This window comes from Diaporthe batatas (genome assembly GCF_019321695.1).
Source record: "Diaporthe batatas strain CRI 302-4 chromosome Unknown Contig00012, whole genome shotgun sequence".
NCBI classification, from domain to species: Eukaryota; Fungi; Ascomycota; class Sordariomycetes; order Diaporthales; family Diaporthaceae; genus Diaporthe; species Diaporthe batatas.
The window spans coordinates 1,564,437-1,582,854 of NW_025408559.1; the positions used below are offsets into that span (position 1 = coordinate 1,564,437).

General features: G+C 56.8%; 6 protein-coding genes across 6 annotated transcripts; 5 read left to right on the top strand and 1 right to left on the bottom strand.

Moving 5' to 3' along the window:
• Positions 1–31: 31 nt before the first annotated feature.
• On the top strand, positions 32–3,287 carry KVR01_009671 (uncharacterized protein). Its single transcript, XM_044783949.1, has 5 exons — positions 32–728; positions 782–1,137; positions 1,347–1,783; positions 1,884–2,127; positions 2,203–3,287. The coding sequence occupies exons 1-5, from the start codon at positions 138–140 to the stop codon at positions 2,939–2,941; spliced, it is 2,367 nt and encodes a 788-aa protein (XP_044640919.1). The 5' UTR covers positions 32–137; the 3' UTR covers positions 2,942–3,287.
• An 885-nt stretch (positions 3,288–4,172) lies between these two features.
• KVR01_010088 (uncharacterized protein) lies at positions 4,173–7,501 on the top strand. The gene is made up of 6 exons (XM_044787541.1): positions 4,173–4,944; positions 5,149–5,337; positions 5,388–5,435; positions 5,497–5,782; positions 5,841–6,562; positions 6,738–7,501. The coding sequence occupies exons 1-6, from the start codon at positions 4,846–4,848 to the stop codon at positions 6,849–6,851; spliced, it is 1,458 nt and encodes a 485-aa protein (XP_044641336.1). The 5' UTR covers positions 4,173–4,845; the 3' UTR covers positions 6,852–7,501.
• Positions 7,502–7,588: 87 nt separating this feature from the next.
• KVR01_009705 (RNA-binding signal recognition particle subunit SEC65) lies at positions 7,589–8,943 on the top strand. Its single transcript, XM_044787660.1, has one exon. It carries the CDS (start codon positions 7,764–7,766, stop codon positions 8,640–8,642), a length of 879 nt encoding a protein of 292 aa, XP_044640953.1. The 5' UTR covers positions 7,589–7,763; the 3' UTR covers positions 8,643–8,943.
• Positions 8,944–8,957: 14 nt separating this feature from the next.
• On the bottom strand, positions 8,958–12,366 carry KVR01_010038 (cleavage polyadenylation factor subunit YSH1). The gene is made up of 4 exons (XM_044783710.1): positions 11,949–12,366; positions 11,791–11,888; positions 10,336–11,467; positions 8,958–10,282 (listed from the first exon to the last, which is right to left on the bottom strand). The coding sequence occupies exons 1-4, from the start codon at positions 12,099–12,101 to the stop codon at positions 9,140–9,142; spliced, it is 2,526 nt and encodes an 841-aa protein (XP_044641286.1). The 5' UTR covers positions 12,102–12,366; the 3' UTR covers positions 8,958–9,139.
• A 210-nt stretch (positions 12,367–12,576) lies between these two features.
• Positions 12,577–15,626, top strand: KVR01_009864 (uncharacterized protein). Its single transcript, XM_044788470.1, has 2 exons — positions 12,577–14,272; positions 14,328–15,626. Exons 1-2 carry the CDS (start codon positions 12,928–12,930, stop codon positions 14,954–14,956), a joined length of 1,974 nt encoding a protein of 657 aa, XP_044641112.1. The 5' UTR covers positions 12,577–12,927; the 3' UTR covers positions 14,957–15,626.
• Positions 15,627–15,633: 7 nt separating this feature from the next.
• On the top strand, positions 15,634–18,158 carry KVR01_009916 (uncharacterized protein). The gene is made up of 4 exons (XM_044785963.1): positions 15,634–16,001; positions 16,063–16,155; positions 16,385–17,338; positions 17,545–18,158. Exons 1-3 carry the CDS (start codon positions 15,834–15,836, stop codon positions 16,982–16,984), a joined length of 861 nt encoding a protein of 286 aa, XP_044641164.1. The 5' UTR covers positions 15,634–15,833; the 3' UTR covers positions 16,985–17,338; positions 17,545–18,158.
• The last annotated feature ends 260 nt before the right edge of the window (positions 18,159–18,418 follow it).

The window sequence follows — 18,418 nt, forward strand, 5'->3', positions numbered from 1 at the left end:
AGCTAAGCTGACTAAACCCGGAACCTCCATACTTCACCTTCCTATTCCCTTGACCTGCACCACCTTTCCAGCCCCGGCTATTCAATTCAGATTGCTTGCGACTCATACGCACTCCCCAGTGGCCAACCTGGGGCAGGATGGCAGCCGAAGACGAAATTTCTCCGGCTTCGACCCCTTCATCCGCAGGTCCTGAGCAGCACGAGATTGACCCCGGCCCCGCAAGGCCTCCGCCCAGGAAGAGAAGGCGCCTGATTATTTCCTGTACGGAATGCCACCGCAGAAAACAAAAGTGCGACAGGGGCTTGCCATGTGCGAATTGCGTATCTCGGAACAAGCAGGACTCATGCCGCTATGAGGCCGGAGCACCCACTGCCAAGGGTCTGCAGAACACGCAGGGTGACGACCATCTCCCTCGCAGTGGCAGCCATTTGGGGGACCCTCGTTTCAAAGCCGAAGGCGCGGCTGGGCCTGGCATGTCAGATAAGCTAACAAACTTTGGATATTCGACAACGGGCTCGTCGTCATCGACCTTGGGTTTCCTGAGCAAGATTGACGGGAACAACGCGGATGAGTCCTCGCTGTCCAGCATGGCCATGGGCCGCCAGAGCAGTGGTGAACACTTCGGAATGAGGGAGAGGTACAAAAGCCTCATCCGCCAACTGCCGGCGAGGTCATATATTGAAAAGCTCGTGGATATGTACTTCAAGGACTTCAACTGGCAGTATAATGTGAGTTTATGTGCAACCATTCCGGTAACACAAGGCGTGCTGAACCGTTTTAGGGCGTTGATCAGTGGGTGTTCAACAAACAAATGGCCGAATGGTATAGCCTGCCCTTCAGTGTGCTGAATACGGAGGGCCCGCAAGCTCTCCCGCCTGATCTAAGGGCCTTCCCAGCTCTTGTGTTCCAGATGATTGCCACTGCCCTTCTGAATCTTCCCCCGGGCCCAGACCCTCTGTTCGATTCATTGAAATATGCAGGAAGTATGACCTTTGAGGACTTGGCCCTTGATTACTCCGAATCTGGTGTCGCTATCATATCGATGCTGGGCAAGCGACAGGTTTCTCACACTGCGGTCGTAGCTGGGTTTGTCAGAGCTGCGTTTTTGAAGTATTCTGGACTCGTCACAGAGGCATGGTCAGTACAGTTCTGCGCCCTCGCCATCGTAATGCCCGTGGTTTAAGTTCTCGCGCGCGTGCCGGCCATCATTACTTGGACCATCTGACATTTTATCCCTGTGCAATGCTCTTGCTCTCCAGCAAGTTGTATAAACGGCAACGTGTTTGATCCGTGGACGATAGATGATTAAGAGAAGTTTCATGAGAATCTCACTGACATATCTCCAGGCACGCTATTGGATCTGCGATAAGAGACGGACAAGAATGCGGGCTTCACCGTACCACCCTCGATCCTAAGCCAAAGAGCGACAAGCTAGAGGATGTTCTGGAGAACGAATGGGAGATACAACGAAGACGGAAAACCTGGATCATTCTTATGAGCTGGGATGTCCACACAGCTATCGTCCTCGGTCGACCGACGAGCATCGACACGACCACCAGGTATGCACTGCCTTTAGACGCGCCAACGCCAAAAGATCCCACCAAAGTACCCGTCACTTTGCGGTCAGATCAAGATCCTCCGTCTCCTTTGACGAGAACGTTGTGGGTGTACCGCACCACGATGGCTCTGAGAGACATTATCGACCTGGAGAAGGACGGACCATGTCCAAAGGACTTTGACAAGGTGGATAAGGTTCACGAGAGTCTTGAGAGGCTAGAAGCCGGTCAGTTCAAGTCTTCTTTCACACCTCCCTGTCTCGACATGTTCGACCTGTTCCACGGACGTCAGTGAAGGCTTCTTGGTATGATACTAACTCGCACCAGAGACGCCGGCGTTCTTCCGCACCGAGAACCCGGACACGAGGTGGGATGACCTGCCGGAGTGCTTCTGGGTGCCTTTGGTTCGAGGCACTGTGCCCCTCCTTTTGACATTTAACAAGATGGCCCTCCACAGACCATATGTTTTCACGAGGCCACACAGTCGGAAGGAAGCGCTCAAGGCAAGCTTGGATATGCTGAACGCCCAGAGGGACCATTTTGCGACCATAGGGCCAAAGCATTACAAGGCGTAAGTGATTGTCCGGCCAAGCTACACTGTCGAGACCTGTTGCCGTTCTCTTCTCACAATTTATACCCACGGCAGGTTCACTTTGTTCTTTGGGACATTCGATGCGGTCGTGCTCATGGCGAGCATATTCATACTCTTCCCAAAGGAGAACGTCGAGTACGTCTCTACGGCGCTCCAACATTTCCAGTGGGCCATGGAGCGATTTGAAACGATGTCCGAGAGGAACAAGCTCGCCGCAGCGGCCCGGAACGTTCTCAAGGCCGTGCACACCCGGCTCAAGAGCGCTCTCAAAGGCACACAAAAGGTGGATGGAGTCAGCCTCGAGCAACCCGCTCAACAGTCGGCCACATCGGCCACATCGACCACGAATAGCGAAACAATGTCCCCATTCTCCACGATGACGGGCGGCGGCGACAGCAGCAAGACGAGCCTCCCCACACCTGCTGCCTCCACGGCTTCTGGCGGTTCGGGCGACCCGTTCGGCCCTGTGTCAGGCCCATCAGGGGCTACGCCCATCGACCCTGGGCTCTCGGGCATGGCAGCGAGCGACTGGACGCTGCCCGAGGGGTTCCACTGGAGCTCAATCCAGCCCGTGTATGCGATGGCTGACATTGCATACAATGATCTCATGGGGATTAGCAGCAGCGTTGGGGAAACCACCTCCTCGTTGCCAAACTGGGCCGGAGGGACGCCGCTGCTGAACGATGTTCCTGACGGAGCAGGGGAGTCACAGTCACAGCCTTGGCTTTTTGGGGGTGACTTTGGGAACGACAGTGTCTGGAATCTACTGAATCAATATCCATCTTCTTTCTGAGCTATGAGCAATACTACGCAGGTACGTATCAGGGCGGTGCAAAACCAGGCCCCCCGGGGGGGGGGCCAGAGAGACGCAGGGGCCAGAGGGGGCCAAAGTGGAAGGCCAGACAGGGGGAAAGCTTGCGAAGCCGAAGGTCGGCTAGCACGAACCGCTTCGCTTCGCGCAGTCAGGCAGTCTAATAAATCCAAACATGGTCTACCGTAGATTTCGTACATGCACACAATGTATCTTGGTGGTCCTGGAGGTGGTCCTGGAGAAGCACAGCACCGGACGGACGGTCGGCAGTGAGAGGGTGGAACAGAGAAAGGAAAAAAGCATGCGTGCCAAGTCCAATGTCAGACTGCCAATGCATGGGTACCTAGCCCGCAGCAGTCGACAGTTATTAGCCGCCCGCAAAGAGGGACTCGGCCGGGCGTGAAAGCTTGAAGCCCCTCACCCTTGACCGAGCGAGGCGTGTCCTATTGGCTGTTCTTCAAGCCATAGGGGGCACACCTTGGGTCGCACGACCTTCGACTAGGGAAGTGTTCTGATGTATGAGTGATAACAGTAGCTGTGGCGCATTGGGCGGAGCACGAAAGGAGGGGCTTATTGGACGGGGATGGCGGAGGACTGATTGAGAAAAGTGAGGGATCACGATTGACGACTCAGGACTGAGACTGAGGGTTGAGGACTGAGCATTGAGGACTGACGGTAGGCTTGCATTGAGATATCAGACTGGCACCGCAGAGAGTCGTGCAGGCTGGATGAGCCCAGGTCGTATGAAGGGTGGGGCGGCAAGCAGGCTGAGAAGTAAGTGGCCGAGCGAGTGGCATATGCAATGGCGCGGGAAAGGCACAAAACTGTGTTCGTCTCGATGCAACGGCAAGCCTGATCTCGAAGGCTTGTGCCCTGCTCAGGTGGCAGAGAGGAACCCCGGTCCAAGGAGACTGGGAGAATGCTGGGGAACAAGAAAAGGTAATCTACTTAGTCTAGGTAATCAATCCTCTCCCCGTGCTTATTATTATGCATCCCGTCTACTGTGGTAACCGCACAGCCCGCAGTCATGTAGTCAGCATGCAGTACGAAGAGCCAGGTGCGCAGTGCAGGCTGGACCGGCCAGCCTGCCAGCTCACACGCCGCCCCTTCGCTTCTCTTTCCTTGCTTCCCCGTTGGGTGGCTTGCTCCCGGTCGTGGGCCCTCCCAGACTCGGTACGGTACCTACCTACCTACCTAGGTACCCAGGTAGGTACTTGCTGCTGCCGCCAGGCATGCCCACACGCTGCAGAACTACCAGGTACTTGTACCCCATGCCGCCCAGAATTTTGTCCACCAACGTCGCATTCGATCCTGGTTCCCTGAAGCCTGAAGCTCCCCACAAAATTTATGAACCGTGGACGGCGATTCCTCTCGCTTCCAATTCCCATCTTCCAACTCCCAGGCGCTGCGCTGCACTTGACTTTTATTACTGCGCACATTGTATTAGGCCCTCTGGCAGACTACCTAGGTACTCCGTACTGGGGCTACATGCTACGTTCTCGCCTTGTGCTACGTAGGGTCTGTCTACAAAAGGTCGGATATCCATCCACACTCAAACACTGCTCTGGCACCCATCTCTGTCTGCATTGCATGTGCAGCTGTTGTCGCGGTGCAGCCGGCACTGAGCCTTTCTCCTCTCCTCTCCAGCCCTGAGGCAGAAACACGCAAAAACTTCTGGCCCCCTCAATGAGAGCACAACTGGCGACTTTTTCTACTTCAGCCGCGTGAGACACACCGTCCTACCTATCTTGCAGGCTCGCAGGCACGCCGTGAGGAAAAGTACTCCCCGCCCACCACATGTGCCTTTCCAACCTTGCTCCAACCCGACCCGACCCTTCCACTCCTCCCGTCACGATCACTTGGCTTAGTGATTGCACGGCAGTCTCATGGACCGCAAGACAATGGATGGCGGCAACCTTATGGACTTTGTCCAGAGATTTCAGCAGATCCATGCCCAGCGCGATACGAGTGACGAGCTAATCAAGGTAAGCTACATGTCCACTGCGCCGGTCCTGTTGTCATGTCTCGTGCCCTTTCCTTTACCTCATGGGGGCAATCACCCTTGACTATTCCCGGGTTTTTATCGCATCGTGGCTTCTCTCGCCCTCGCCCTCGGCCCCGGCCCCGGCCTCTCGATCCCCTCGAGTCCCGCCCGTGTCGTGTTCTACTAACCGTGGCCCCTTGCCCAGGACCTTCTCGTCTATTGCGAACATGTTGAGTCCAGCCTGCGGCAGGAGAACTCGCATCTCCGCTCGCAGATCAGTGATGCGAACCTCGATCTCGCAGATGCTACCAAGTCTAGGCGCGAGTTGCAGCAGCATGTAAAAGAGCTCGAGCAGCAGATACATTTCATGTCCAACAACGTTGATCATTTAAAGGTAGATAGATGCCTACGTCCAATTGCCGGTGTTGTGCTGATGAAGTACAGAATTACAATCCTTACGTTCTCATCCTTATTGACGGCGACGGTTGCCATGCAAGTTGCCCTCCATGCCACTGCCGGCCACTGTCCAGCCCGCTGACTTTTTCTTGGCCAGTTCAAACAAGAGTACATCAACAGGGGTATTGAAGGCGGGAAGCAGGCCGCCTACGCCCTTCGCACTGCAATTTTGAAGGAATGCCATGCCCTTGCCGGCGACATTGAAGTCATAGCCAGGGTCGTTGCGAACCTCAACGGCCTCGCAAAAGCAATGAAGAACGACGGCTCTTTAGATCACGAAACCAGGTTGAAGGAGTTCACCATAGGACTGAGCCAGGGAATGGCTTCTTTTGATTTTATTGATATTGGCTACGGAAAAGAGAGAGCAGATACGAAAATAAAAGGCAAGTTCAAGACCCGGGTCACCCACCTCGCGGGTCGAGTACTGACAGACCCCCGCAGAGGCGATCAGGTGGAACCTGCGCAATTTCAACTGCAAGCAAATAGTACTCGGGGTGTCACATGACGCTGGTTATGCCTCATTTTTGGATGAAATTCTTCGAGACGAACCAAGCCGGCGGCGCATCACAATTCTAGAAGGCGTCCCCTCAACGCGGGACCTTGCCTCCAAGAACCTCAACACGTTGGACCTGAATGGCGATTTGTTTCGCGCCGAAAAGCTTGTCGACAAGACTCTCCGAGATGCAACACCGCCGTCGGTCATGTCCTCCCCAGTTGCCGTCGTGGCGGGTATGTCTCCGCTGCCGCCTCCCTCGGCAACCCCAGTAAGTGTTACTGCGGGCGTTGCGTCCTCTTATGCCACTGCTATCAAGAGTGCGAGTCCGCCGCCGCAAGTAACCCTACCTTTTCAGCCGAAGCCAGTCAAGCCCCCAGTTGTGCGGCGTGAGAAGGCGCCTGTTTGGAATCCGGGCCTGAGGGGACTGGACCCGCCATTGGAGGTCAACCAGGCCGCTTTGGACAACATCAAGAAACGAAAGGATAACAACAAACTTTGCAATAACCATTACCTGCGAGGTCCTTGTGCTAAGGGCGACTCGTGCTGTTTTGAACACAAATATCGACCAAACGAGGCGGAGAGAACCGCCATAGCCTTCCTGGCCCGCCTGAATCCCTGCACCAATGGCCAGGACTGTGAGGTTGACGATTGCATTTATGGTCATCATGTAAGTCCGGCTGTTCTTTATAAGTCTGTCTCACACGAGGCTGTCTCATAGGAGGCGGCCAGGAGGCTATCCAACAGGTGTTCCTACGCAAAGTTGTCCAAGGGCAGACGGGGACAACTCGGGGACAACTCGGTGGTGCAGTATTGTCACGACATGAGCTGACACGTATATACAGTGCCCCAGCACTCGGGATGGAGCGTGCACGCATCCTTACTGCAAGTTCAAGCCGTTCGAGCACCCACCCGGCACCAAGTTCAGGCAGACATATCAATGGTCCGATGAAATATAAGCAAGGGTGGTCAAGAATAGGACTTATGGGCGCTCGGTGAGTTTCTCTAAACAGTAGTATCCACGCTACCAGTATTGCCTTCTGTGGACTACATGGTGGGAGTGGGTGGGGCCTGTGCCCTCTCATCAACGCAATCGGTCTTTTTAGCAAGCCACTCCCAATAAATTATACTCCCGTTGCCTCGGTGTGCCTGTTCAAGCATTTGGATATCAGATGACAAGTCGGCGCACGGCCGTTTGGCACATACTGATGTCGATATCAGCGTTAATGAGCCGTACTCGGCCGTCCGCTACATAGCCACGGCATCTCTCGCACGGGAATTCCCACAGGGCAATGCCGTGCTGGATAAACTCCCACAAGGCAACTTCCCGACCTTGTTAAGGACAGCCACCTAAGATGGGACCTCTATTAGAGTAGCCTATAAGTGAACTTCTTATTCCTCTAGACCATCGCCCCCTAAGGGGACCTTGAGGCAGTCCATAGAATTATTTCCAAGTAGGCATCATGCATGTGTTTGGGAGGTGTGGCGGTGTTACGGTTATATTGCATGTGATATTACGGCTTCGCCCAGGTTGTGTGTTCCCAAAAGGGACTCAGGCTCGAAAGTGTGATCATGAAATGTCGACTCATGGGGGCCAGGTCCCCCAACCCACGCACCCCACCCCGCGTGGACTGGTAGTGTAGGCCCGCGGACAGTGGGCCCTGGGCCGGCTGCGAGTGGCTGCTTGACGGAAGCTACCTAGGTACCTAGGTACCTAGGTAGCTAGCTACCCTTGTCACTGAGCCGAACCAAGTGTGTAAAACGAATTGTCGGGATGGAGCCCCACCATAGACCCTCCACGTCGACAACCAAGTCCTACGCCTCGGACTACCGCCCAACCACTCCCCCACTCCACAGACAACCAGCCCAACATGTCGCACCCGAGAATAGAGGAGGTGGAGGAGAGCGACGTCGAAATGTCCGACCCCTCGGAGGGCGACATCGACGACTTTGTCGAGTCCGACATCATTCGCGCGCGCACCGACAAGAAGCAGGCGCCGGCGGCAGCAGCAGCAGCAGCATCCTCCCACCTCATGAACCCGTCACAAATACCCTCGCTCTCGAGAGGGCCGGGCCACGGCGACGACTTCCAGACCACGGCCAACCAAAAGGCCTACGCGGGCTTCCAGTGCCTGTACCCGCTCTACTTCGACGCCGCCCGCACGCGCGCCGAGGGCCGCCGCATCCCCAAGGAGCTGGCCGTCGCCAACCCGCTCGCCCGCGAGATCATCAACGCCTGCCGCGACCTGCGCCTGCAGACCCTCTTCGAGCCCGAGAAGATGCACCCCAAGGACTGGGCGAACCCGGGCCGCATCAAGGTCCAGCTCAAGCCCATCGTGCGCGACGGCCGCACAATCCAGCCCTCCAACGCCTCCGGCGTCAAGAACAAGCACCAGCTGTACCTCCTCATCGCCCAGCACCTGCGCAACAACCCCACCAACGACCGCAGCCAGGCCCTCTGGGAGCGCGTCCCCGGCGCACCGGCACCGGACCGGTCGAAGCCTTACCCAAAGCCTGCCGTGCCCCGCGGGTGGAAGATCGGCGAGTTCCTGCCTTATTACAGCCCTGCCATGACCGGCGGCGGTGTGAGTGAGAACTTGTTCAAGGACATGATGAAGGAGATGCAGGGCGGTGGTGACATGGCGAGCCTGCTGGCTGGAGCGGGCGCCGGAGGAGGCGGCAGCGGCAATGCGAGCGAGGACGGGGCCGGGAAGAAAAAGAAGGACAAGAAGGGCAAGGGCAAGGCATGAGGACTCTGACGGCGAATTGTATCCTTACTTGGTGTCTCCGGCTTGACAAGGACTCAAATATGTCTGGAGCTACCGGTCGACGTGCGTCCAAGCCCCGATCTCGGTGGGAGAATGCTTGGGTTTGCCCATTGTGCAGACGCAGACCACACGGGAGAGACAGGGGCCAGCACTTACGCCGTTAAAAGCAGATATGCGGCTGCGAAGCCTATGGACTGGGAGCAGACATCCCTCTAGGGGGCCCTGCTAGATCTACAAGGGAAGATGTTTGCCAGCAATGAATCAATGCTAAAACATAAGCTTGCCTCTGGGAAATATCCGCGTAGAGATTTTGACTGCATTCTACCTGTGTCATAGTACTCTGATGCCTACTCTGTTTCCGCCAGGACTTTTTCGGGTTCATGGTCTTCTTTCGTATATGGGGCGGGCGGGGCGTTGGATCGTTCCCCGTACTTGAAGACTCGGTATAATATCAGGCCTTCTCCTGCGCTGCTGTCTGCCTAAGCCCACAGCGGTGCGGTGATCTCGATAGCGCGGTCGACCACACTACGCACGCGATCTGCAAACGCCTTGTGACCGCACTCCACCTCCAGATCCTCCAACCAGACCTTTGCTGCCATCTTATCGACCTTGATCGCCACGCCGGGGACGGGAATGCCGAGTCGGTGAAGCCGCTCTAGCTCCGCCTTCTTGCGCGCCTCGATCTCCCTTTCTTCGTCGTCCTCGTCCTCCTCCTCCTTGCCCTCGCCATCCGGAGCATCCTTCATGGAGGCGTCCCCGCCGCCGGCCCCCGTGAGCTCCTTCTTCTTCGTGTCCTTGGGCAACGGGGGAAGCTTTGGCTCCTCGATGGGCGACACGTTGTCTGCTCCAAACTGGGCCTCGAGGAACATGAACAGCCGCTCAAGGCGCTCTTCGGGTGTTAGGTTGGCGTGTGGATTGCGCGGTGGGAGCTCGGCGTGGTCATGGTCATGCGAGTGGGAGTGTTTCTGCGCGGACCGCTTGACGGCTGCCGGGCTGCTCTCGACTGACAACAGGACGCTGAGAACGGAGTCTGCAATGCCATCGTTCAACAGGTTGCCTTCCCACTCCAGCTCAACCTCGCCGTTACTACGGTAGCGGACTGCCACACAGCCCATGACACGGTAGGCTGCAACGACCTGATTGATTTCCTCGTCGGCAGGCTCAAAGTCACCATTGGAGGAATCGCCGTTGCTCTTCTCCGAATCATGCTTCATCTCTGGTAGCTCCTCGATCTTGCCAAACGTGCCCTCGAGACCCCACTTGATTAAATCGATGCCCGCCGCGCTGAGACGGATTCGCTCCTTGCAAGTCATGGTTGTGGTGGTGAGACCGGCGTACTCTCGTAGGTCCTCTGGGGCCATCAACGATAGCTTGAAATCGTTCTGAACAAGGACACCTGTGACAAGCTGGGTATCGTCCTCGGGAGTTGGGAGTTGAGTGGGTGGGGGAATCGACGCGAGTTTTCCGACAACCTTGGCGATCTTGTCCTGCTTGAACGGGATGCGGAGCTCATCCATATTCTTGGGGCTGTAGACCTTAACCTTGACGGTTTTATTGCTGTTGAGAGAAAGAAGTTTGGATTTCAGGCGCATCATGTTGTGCTGTTCTCCGTGCACAAGGATCTGATGGATGTCAGGCGGGGTTCAGACGAAGACTGCATGTTGCGTTGACTTACCACCACTGGTGCGGCAACCTCCTCGATAAACTCCCTGTTCTCGTTGCCGTCGACATGCGCAGCAAAAGAGTACTCCTGGACACTGCATCTCCGTGGAATCATCACCTTCTCTGCGTCACCTCCAGGAGCCCTGCGAGCGGCGGCGGCATTCCTGGTGACGACAGCCTGAATCTGCTCGGGCTCCTGCATTATATGCCTGGCCATGGTGCCCTCGACGCTGTAGCCGGTGATAATGACACCATTCTTATCGCTCGGAGCCCACCTCTCGAGGAGTTCTCTGCTCACACCACTTTGGAGCATACCAGGACTGGCAAGCATAACACAACTGCCGACATCTTCGAAACGGTCAAGGCTCTTCAGTGACCGGATGTACTTGAAATCCCATGGGCCGCCCTTGCCCGCTCCATCCCCAGTCACCTCAGCCTCAGCCATGCGTTCTCTGAACAGGCGCTTGATGTTGTCATTCATGGCTCCAATGTATGTCTGGTATACCACCATGCACTTCCGGGCCAGGTTACTGGCATAGTATATAGGGATCTTCTGAAACTCGGGATGCTTGGCCCAGTACTCGTCAAGAATCAAAAGCAATTCTTGGGCCCGGCCGAGCGCGAATACCGGCAGCAAGGCGCGCCCACCGCGGTTCAGAATGCCCGTGATGGACTTCATCAGGGCCTGTTCTCTCTCGAGACGCGGCACGTGTGAGGCCACACCGTACGTGGACTCGGTGATCAGTACGTCAATCTTGACGCCTCGTGGGACTTCGGCCGAGACAAGATGTCGATCGTGCTCTCTTGAATAGTCGCCAGTGAAAAAGATGTTGAGCCCCGCAATTTCGATGAGGAACATGGCAGCGCCCAGGACGTGACCTGCCGGGTAAGGTGTGATTCGGATGGAGGATATGGTATGAGTAGTATAGTAATCGATAGCCTCGATCATGGGAAAGGTATTCGCGTGGTCTTGCTCGGTATACACCGGCTGCGAGGACTCGTTGGACGACGCGTTGCCGACGCGCACGCTGTCTTGGATGAGCCATCTGTAAATTGCCTTTGTGGGGTGTGTCATGAACACCCGGCCCTTGAAGTTGGTCTTGGCGAGGACATATGGCAACGAGGCAGCATGGTCCACGTGGAAACTGGTTCGTGGTCAGTACGTTGTCTGACCGATCAGGCCAAGTGGCGCGGTGGCACGGTGAGCTGTCTATCTACCACCGGGGGAGGGGACGGGGCGTGGGATCACGACGCTGAGGGCTCGATACAGATGTGGCAAGGGTTGGCAAATTGTTGTAGATTGTATTGATCTCTGGATACACTGATAGACGTGACGAAGAAGCGGCGGTGCCATGGCAGCCACGGCGCCCACGGAGACGGAAGCAGCGCGCGATAATCCCGGCCCAAGCCCAAGGGAATCCACCTAAACGCGAGCCCGCCCGCTTCCAAGGGGATTCAGATAACTTACTGGCTGATGAGGAGTACGTCCACGGTGCTCAGATCGAAGATATCGAAGAACGGCAGCGCAGAAAGCCCATCGTACGCTGGATGCTGCCCGGCGTCAAGCTGCAGCGGGGGGTTAGCATCACTGGGCATTTTGAGAATCAATAAGACGCTGATACTCACCATGACAGTTTTGCCCTTGTACTGGATGATATGGCAGGACCGGCCGACTTCATTTCCTCCACCCAGGCAGAGAAACTTGAGCTCATCGGCTGGGTCAACAGGCTCCTCGGCAGCTGCATTGGCCATCGCCGAGGCTTTGCGCTTGGACGCCATGATGATGGGTCTTTCCTAACAAGAACCTGCTCCGAGGGAGATGGGCTGAGGGCCAGCAGCAATCCACCCTCTGACTGGCATCGACTTGGAACCACTCAAGACGTATTCCCGATTAAATTTGGGATCATGTCTTTTTTGAATGATTACCTGTGACAATCGGTTAATCTGTTGCTTTGGATTGGTCCAAAAGGACCTGGAAGGCTCTACAAATGTTACTGGAATGAGAGAGAAAGGGAGAGTCGGCTGGTGAAAAGGTCTCTAGTCCATGTATTCTTGTGACATGAAGGGGGTTCGAAGACTGCCTGGTCAGCAGCTTGGGGCAGCAGCAGCAGCACCAGTCCAGTGCACGGACCACAACGCGTCAGGCTTCACTGCGGAGTGCCATGGTACCTAGTGACATTGACTGCCTCTACCGCCTGTTCTCCCCACGTGATCAAATCTGCCGAAGTCGAGGAGCTTTCCAAAGCGGAGGCGAGCAACTTCCACCCATCACCAACCTGATGGAGTGACCCAGCTCACCGACGTACCACAGCCTTGCAGTCCATCGCGTCCATCGCACACACCATCGGTCCATCTAAGAACCTGGAAATTATCGTATAGATCAGTTCCAGGGACCCAGACTCCTCGGATGGGCGGTGGTGCCGGGAGTTTCAAGGGCTAGGCAGGCTATTGCCTCAGTCCGCAGCATCGCGAAAACACCACAAAGGACGGGCGCCGACTCCACCACGCCCCAGCCACAGCTTTCGCCAGTTCCCGGCCGACATACTCATACAGAACCGTGGCCGTTAATTTTGTTTCAGACGGTTGACAGCAGATCACGGTTGCCATGGCTCAGCCAACCCAACAGATGCCTCAGCAGGTATCTCAGCAGGTGCCTGGCAGGACTTACTCTCCGGCGCAACCAGCACAAACTCAACCTCCCTTTGCGCTTCCGTCCTCCCAAAACTTGGGGACCAAGAGACCGACACATATACCACAATCGCCAGTGCCCGTGCCCTTCTCACCAGGTCCGCAGTCCGGCCCATCGTCGCCATATGCCCAGTCGCCATCGTATCCCCACAGTCCAAACATAGGCACGCCCACGGCAACGTCGCCTTCCTATGCCGTCATACAACCCGCCCCTTCTGCACCGCCGGCCCCGCTGCACTCTCCTGCGCCTACGCCCACGCCCACGGCGCCCTCGCCGGCCCCGGCGCAAGCCCAACACCCTCAGCAACAATATGGCCGACAAGCTTACACGAATGGGAACGCGCAGTACGCTCACCCAAACCAACCGCCTACACCGACCATGAGTGGCCCGTCGACACCAGTTCCGGGCACCCCGGGAACTCCTGGCGCCGCGCAGTATGTCAATGCAGGCTTCGCACCGACCGGGGCCCACCAAAATGCCACCGGCGCAATGGGTCCGCCACCAGCGAAAGACCGACCGCAACGAACATACGAATATGAAGTGACGGACAGTCTGCTGGGCACAGGAGTTGATATTCGTGAGGAGGAGAACGCGCTTGCTGAGTACTATGCCGGGTCCTTCGGCCAGGACTCAAGGACGGGCTTCCCCGCCAATGCGCCTGGCAACCGTGGATCGTTTTATGGCGCAGGCCCGGGCAACCAACCCGGCGCGCCAACCTCGACTGGCCAGAAGGAATACGAGGCAGCACTGGCAGAGCAGAGGTGGAACGAATCGGCAGCTCGTCTGTCGGCAACACGAGCTGCAGAGCACAACAGCCCTTTCCTGCAACTGGCAAATCTTCACGCTCGAGCAGAGAAGATTGCTCGGCAATATAACTTGGACCTAAACCTAGATACCAAGACGCAGCCCGTTCAGAAGTCCAGAAACCCAGCCGACTACCCTGTTGCGCCCAAGGTCACTGTAACAACAAAAGAAGGTCCCGACGGTGCTATGGTGTCAGTTTATGGGTCAGTATTGCCTGCAGACAGTTATTTAATCGACCAGCTTGCGCTTCTTTCCATCTCCGCCAAGCATCGGATCCGAGAATTTCTGGAAGACGCGGACCAGATCGCAACCACGAGACAGCAGACTTCTCATGGTGCAATACCCTCTGACTGGGCTGATTCGGCCGCCCCATTGGATAGCGCCGGCCTCCCTGTCAATGACGGTGACGGGAAGGCTACCGAGAATGGTGCCAGCGGCAGCACCAATCCACGCAAGCGTGAGTTGACAGTCCACCTCAACCATTCTGGCCCTGTATTGACGCTCGTGGATAGGCTCCTTTGATGCAAGCAATATTTCAGGCGCGAGCGGAAGGCCGAACGTGCCGGCGACCAACCATCTGGCCCAAATCCTCAGGGAGATGGGCAGGGCAGAGCGAGAGGCCGAGGAGTTGCGTCTCAAGAAGCGTCAGAAGCGGCTGCTCGGAGATAATGCGGCAAATGGATCCCGGGCAGGCTCAGTAGCGCCTGGGACCCCAGGTTCCACGGCTCCGGAGCCTGAGAAAGCACCAACAAAGAAGGAGCAGAAAAAGATTGCTGCTCAGAAGCATGATGCCTCGGCTGATAATGTCAACAAGACAACAATGAAGTTCCTTGGCGGTGGCAAGAAGAAGTACTCGTGGATGTCCATGGGAGCAAACACTCCGAGCACGCCTAACAAGCAGGCGGCCAGCGCTGCGGGGACGCCTGCGTCTGCGGTTGCCTCTGCTTCGGCATCAAAGGCACCAGAGAACAAATCAATGACCTCGGAGGGCCGTTATAAGCTCGGAAGTTGGCGAGAGTATAGTGAGAAGGGCAAGGATATCCAGCTGAGGGACTGGATCACTGTCCTGGAACGAGACGGTCGGGAAAGGCTCGCCCTGCAGCATGCTTACATGAAGCTTGACTCGTCCGAGCCACGGTAGAGCGACGACTTCAGACTGCTTCCAGTCCATTTCAGCCCCACTGGCCAAGTCGACAGAGAAGCTGCCCAATGCTGGGTTTGACGAGGAGTGTGTGATCGATCATCTTGGATGGCGATCCACAATAGCATCCACACCTCTGGGGGCCGCTGAACGGCATTCTAATTTGGCTGCGTATCGCAGCCTCGAATTCGGTTGTTTACGAATCACCCTCCCCTCTTCTGGATTATGAGGAGCAACCACGGAAGTGCTAGCACCAAGCGAGCACGAGCAGAAATGAAGCAGGATGGTAAATATGGACGAGTTGAAGGTGTGCGGAAGCAGCGGATCAGAAGCATCTCGCTTCAACGGGATTAATACCTCGCATTGTGTTGATTTATGACTTCAGCCTGGCGTTCTATGAGAGGGCATCGGTATGGAGGGAAGGCACGCATTGATCCGCTTGGAGATCACGTAAAAAAGGCTGATCTTTTACATCCTGCCCTGGTCTCGGCAAATCAAGCAAATACCGCTGGGAGCTAATCCTCCTGCCGGGCACACACGACTGCGCCCGGGCACGGGCAGATCAAAGATAGTTCGATGTAACAGGCTGGAATCCAGTGGATCGGTAGAAAAGTTCAGTGCGGCAGCTGCACTAGGAGAATACCCATTCAATATCGACATGAAAACATGACAACTGCGCCCAGCCGCCGATGGTGACTTGTAGTGGACCAGGTCTTAAAGGGCTTCGGAGATAAGAGTCAGGATTGCGGTGTTGACAAATGACGGCATTGCTCTTGATCCACGCACATCGTATGCCGCCGGCACTTCTACTTGACTCTCGGCTTTGACTTGTGTAGAAACGGTTGATGAGCAGGCCACAAGCCATTCTCATGATCTGATGTTCCTGACACGCAACTTGGTGAGCCAACACCTCTTAAGGCCCACTTGCCCTACTCGTCGCCCAGCGAAACGGCACCTTGGCGCCGCCTGTTCTCCGCGCCTCTGCCCCTGCGTCTGCCCTGAGGCACGGTATTTTTCCGCCGGTTCCTCGAAAATGGCGATTGCTGTGAGACATTCATACTATTCCCCGTGCTGAGAATGAACTTTGATACTGACAATGTAGACAGGCCATCGGACAGATCTGTTCGACGCCGGACCTATCACACAACCTCGACCAGTGCCTCAAACTGATCAAGGAGGCCGCCCAAGCTGGTGCAAAGGTGGGCTGAGGTCCAATTTCACGTTCGATATCTGACCTTTCTCAACGATCATTGCCTCTCAAGTGAGGGTTGACATGATAGTCTGCCTGGATCCTCACATGGGGTGGTTACGTACAGAGGCATACTTTGGTATCGGGCGGAGTTGGAGCTACGCGTGTCACATTAGGAGGGACACCGTAGAGGTCCCGCCCGTACTAGTCAGAGACTTACAGACTCTCAACCCCTCTAGGCGATCTTCTTCCCTGAGGCATCAGACTACATAGCCTCCTCCCCGCAGGAGTCCCTCTCCCTGGCCAGGCCAGAGTCAGAGTCCCCCTTTGTGTTGGGGCTGCAGGCCGCGGCAAAGGAGCACGGCATCCACATCAGCGCCGGCGTCCACGTCCCCAGCGCCGAGCCGACATCGACACCACCAGCGGGGGCGGACCTTGACACCACCACCACCACCACCAAGCTCCTCAACCGCACCATCTGGGTGCTCCCCACGGGCGAGGTCGACGGCTCCCGGGGCTACGACAAGCTGCACCTCTTCGACTACGGCAGCCTGCGCGAGTCGGCGCACACGCGGGCGGGGGACCGGCTCGTGCCGCCCTTCGACACCCCCGTGGGCCGCGTGGGCAGCCTGATCTGCTTCGACCTGCGGTTCCCGGAGGCGGCGACGGCGCTCGCGCAGCCACGGCGCGGGTCGGGCCAGGGCGGGCACGGGCACGGGCACGGGCAGAAGCAGGACTGGCTGCCCGCGCAGGTCCTCACGTACCCGTCGGCGTTCACGGTCCCGACGGGGGCGGCGCACTGGGAGACGCTGCTGAGGGCGAGGGCTATCGAGGTATGAGGCTGGCTGGCCGGCTGCTCATTGAGTCTTGTCTAAATGTGTATGTATACAAAGGTTTCGTTCGTGTCAACGCTAACATGATCACTTGTATCACGTGAAACAGGCGCAGTGCTGGGTCATCGCGGCCGCGCAGGTCGGGTGGCACTCGGGCGAGCCCGGGACGGGGAGGATAAGCTACGGCGGGAGCATGGTCGTGGACCCGTGGGGCAAGGTCCGGTGCGCCCTGCCGGCGGTGGAGGAGACGGGCGAGGGGCCGTCTGTACCGGATGGCGCGGCGGGCGCCCTCGGCCTGGTGGACATTGACCTGGGGCTGTGGGAGAGCGTCCGGGAGAGGATGCCGCTGGTCAGGAGGAGGTGAGTGAGCCTGGCAGTCGCTCCTTCTTTTTCCCGCACTGATTCCCCCTCGCGTCTCCTCGCGGTGAAGGGAGAGAGAGGCGGCCTTGTGAGATTTCCAAATACGGCACCGAGGAGGCTTGCCCTGACCGTTGCGCCGAGGCTGTTGGCGTTCCCACGTTGTTCCTGCCCTGCCGGTTGGGACCACTGCAGCTGACAGGTCCCAGGGATGTTATTTTCTGAGATGTGACGAGATCCAACCAGCTATTCAGGCCATCCAGCCATCCAGCCATCCAGTGTCGGTTGGCGTTGCCACCAACGCACGCCCTCACACTTGCGCACACACTTTTGTAGGATCTTATTGTGGTGCGCACCTGTTTCCAACGGCCTGTTGGACATGATCTTGAAACGTGCTCCTTTGGCCCAAAAAGGGGGTCGTTCCTTTTGTTCTGTCAAAATGGATGGCCGGAGGATTCGGAAGGACAATTGAGGCGCAGGCATAGACCAGAAGGTATAATAGTCTGGTAGATTGAATATGCGGCGTAAGGCATGTCTGTCAGATGTTTCCCACGTTGCGTATGCACGGCTTGGGTTGATTGGCCCAGACCCTTTTGTATGCCCCTGCATGGTACCAGTTGACTTTTTCACAGATATGATTCCAGCTTATTAGGCGTGTGGAATAGAATCAAGTTCGGTTTCTGCCTAAGTACTTAAGTACCTAGGTATTGTCCCGGGGCCTCCCGGTACTATGGTGAGGGTGAAGAGAAAGTGCAGGCACTGCCAATGCGGTCGTCGTCATCTTTCCAGGCTCGTTGGATTCTACCATTTTGGTGCAAAGGGCCGAAGTACCGCACGTCTCAGGAAGATGAGCAGAGATAAGGGCCAGGGCTGGTGGGGATCGTGCCGGGCGAGAGGCAGTTTGGTTCTGCCCATGCTTGCTCATGCAAGGAGAAGGCCGTTGAGGGATTGGGATAGGTGGTCGATCTTTGTTGCGTGTAGCTGGGCTGCTGGGCTGCCTGGTCCAAAGGCGGAAATGTTCTGGACGGAGTGGCTCCCATCCCTCCCCCTGCCAACCATGCCCCTTCTGGAAGGCGGCAGAAG

Excerpts from the sequence above, each read along its gene's own strand:
- KVR01_009671 (XM_044783949.1), top strand. The coding sequence starts at position 138 with ATGGCAGCCGAAGACGAAATTTCTCCGGCTTCGACCCCTTCATCCGCA. Across the intron at positions 729-781 it reads ACTTCAACTGGCAGTATAAT|GGCGTTGATCAGTGGGTGTT; the intron begins GTGAGTTTATGT and ends GAACCGTTTTAG. Across the intron at positions 1,784-1,883 it reads TCTTGAGAGGCTAGAAGCCG|AGACGCCGGCGTTCTTCCGC; the intron begins GTCAGTTCAAGT and ends AACTCGCACCAG.
- KVR01_010088 (XM_044787541.1), top strand. The coding sequence starts at position 4,846 with ATGGACCGCAAGACAATGGATGGCGGCAACCTTATGGACTTTGTCCAG. Across the intron at positions 5,338-5,387 it reads ACAACGTTGATCATTTAAAG|AATTACAATCCTTACGTTCT; the intron begins GTAGATAGATGC and ends GATGAAGTACAG. Across the intron at positions 6,563-6,737 it reads ATTGCATTTATGGTCATCAT|TGCCCCAGCACTCGGGATGG; the intron begins GTAAGTCCGGCT and ends ACGTATATACAG.
- KVR01_009705 (XM_044787660.1), top strand. The coding sequence starts at position 7,764 with ATGTCGCACCCGAGAATAGAGGAGGTGGAGGAGAGCGACGTCGAAATG.
- KVR01_010038 (XM_044783710.1), bottom strand. The coding sequence starts at position 12,101 with ATGGCGTCCAAGCGCAAAGCCTCGGCGATGGCCAATGCAGCTGCCGAG. Across the intron at positions 11,889-11,948 it reads ACAAGGGCAAAACTGTCATG|CTTGACGCCGGGCAGCATCC; the intron begins GTGAGTATCAGC and ends CCCCCGCTGCAG. Across the intron at positions 10,283-10,335 it reads AGGTTGCCGCACCAGTGGTG|ATCCTTGTGCACGGAGAACA; the intron begins GTAAGTCAACGC and ends GACATCCATCAG.
- KVR01_009864 (XM_044788470.1), top strand. The coding sequence starts at position 12,928 with ATGGCTCAGCCAACCCAACAGATGCCTCAGCAGGTATCTCAGCAGGTG. Across the intron at positions 14,273-14,327 it reads CAGCACCAATCCACGCAAGC|GCTCCTTTGATGCAAGCAAT; the intron begins GTGAGTTGACAG and ends GCTCGTGGATAG.
- KVR01_009916 (XM_044785963.1), top strand. The coding sequence starts at position 15,834 with ATGTTCCTGACACGCAACTTGGTGAGCCAACACCTCTTAAGGCCCACT. Across the intron at positions 16,002-16,062 it reads CCTCGAAAATGGCGATTGCT|GCCATCGGACAGATCTGTTC; the intron begins GTGAGACATTCA and ends CAATGTAGACAG. Across the intron at positions 16,156-16,384 it reads CCGCCCAAGCTGGTGCAAAG|GCGATCTTCTTCCCTGAGGC; the intron begins GTGGGCTGAGGT and ends CAACCCCTCTAG.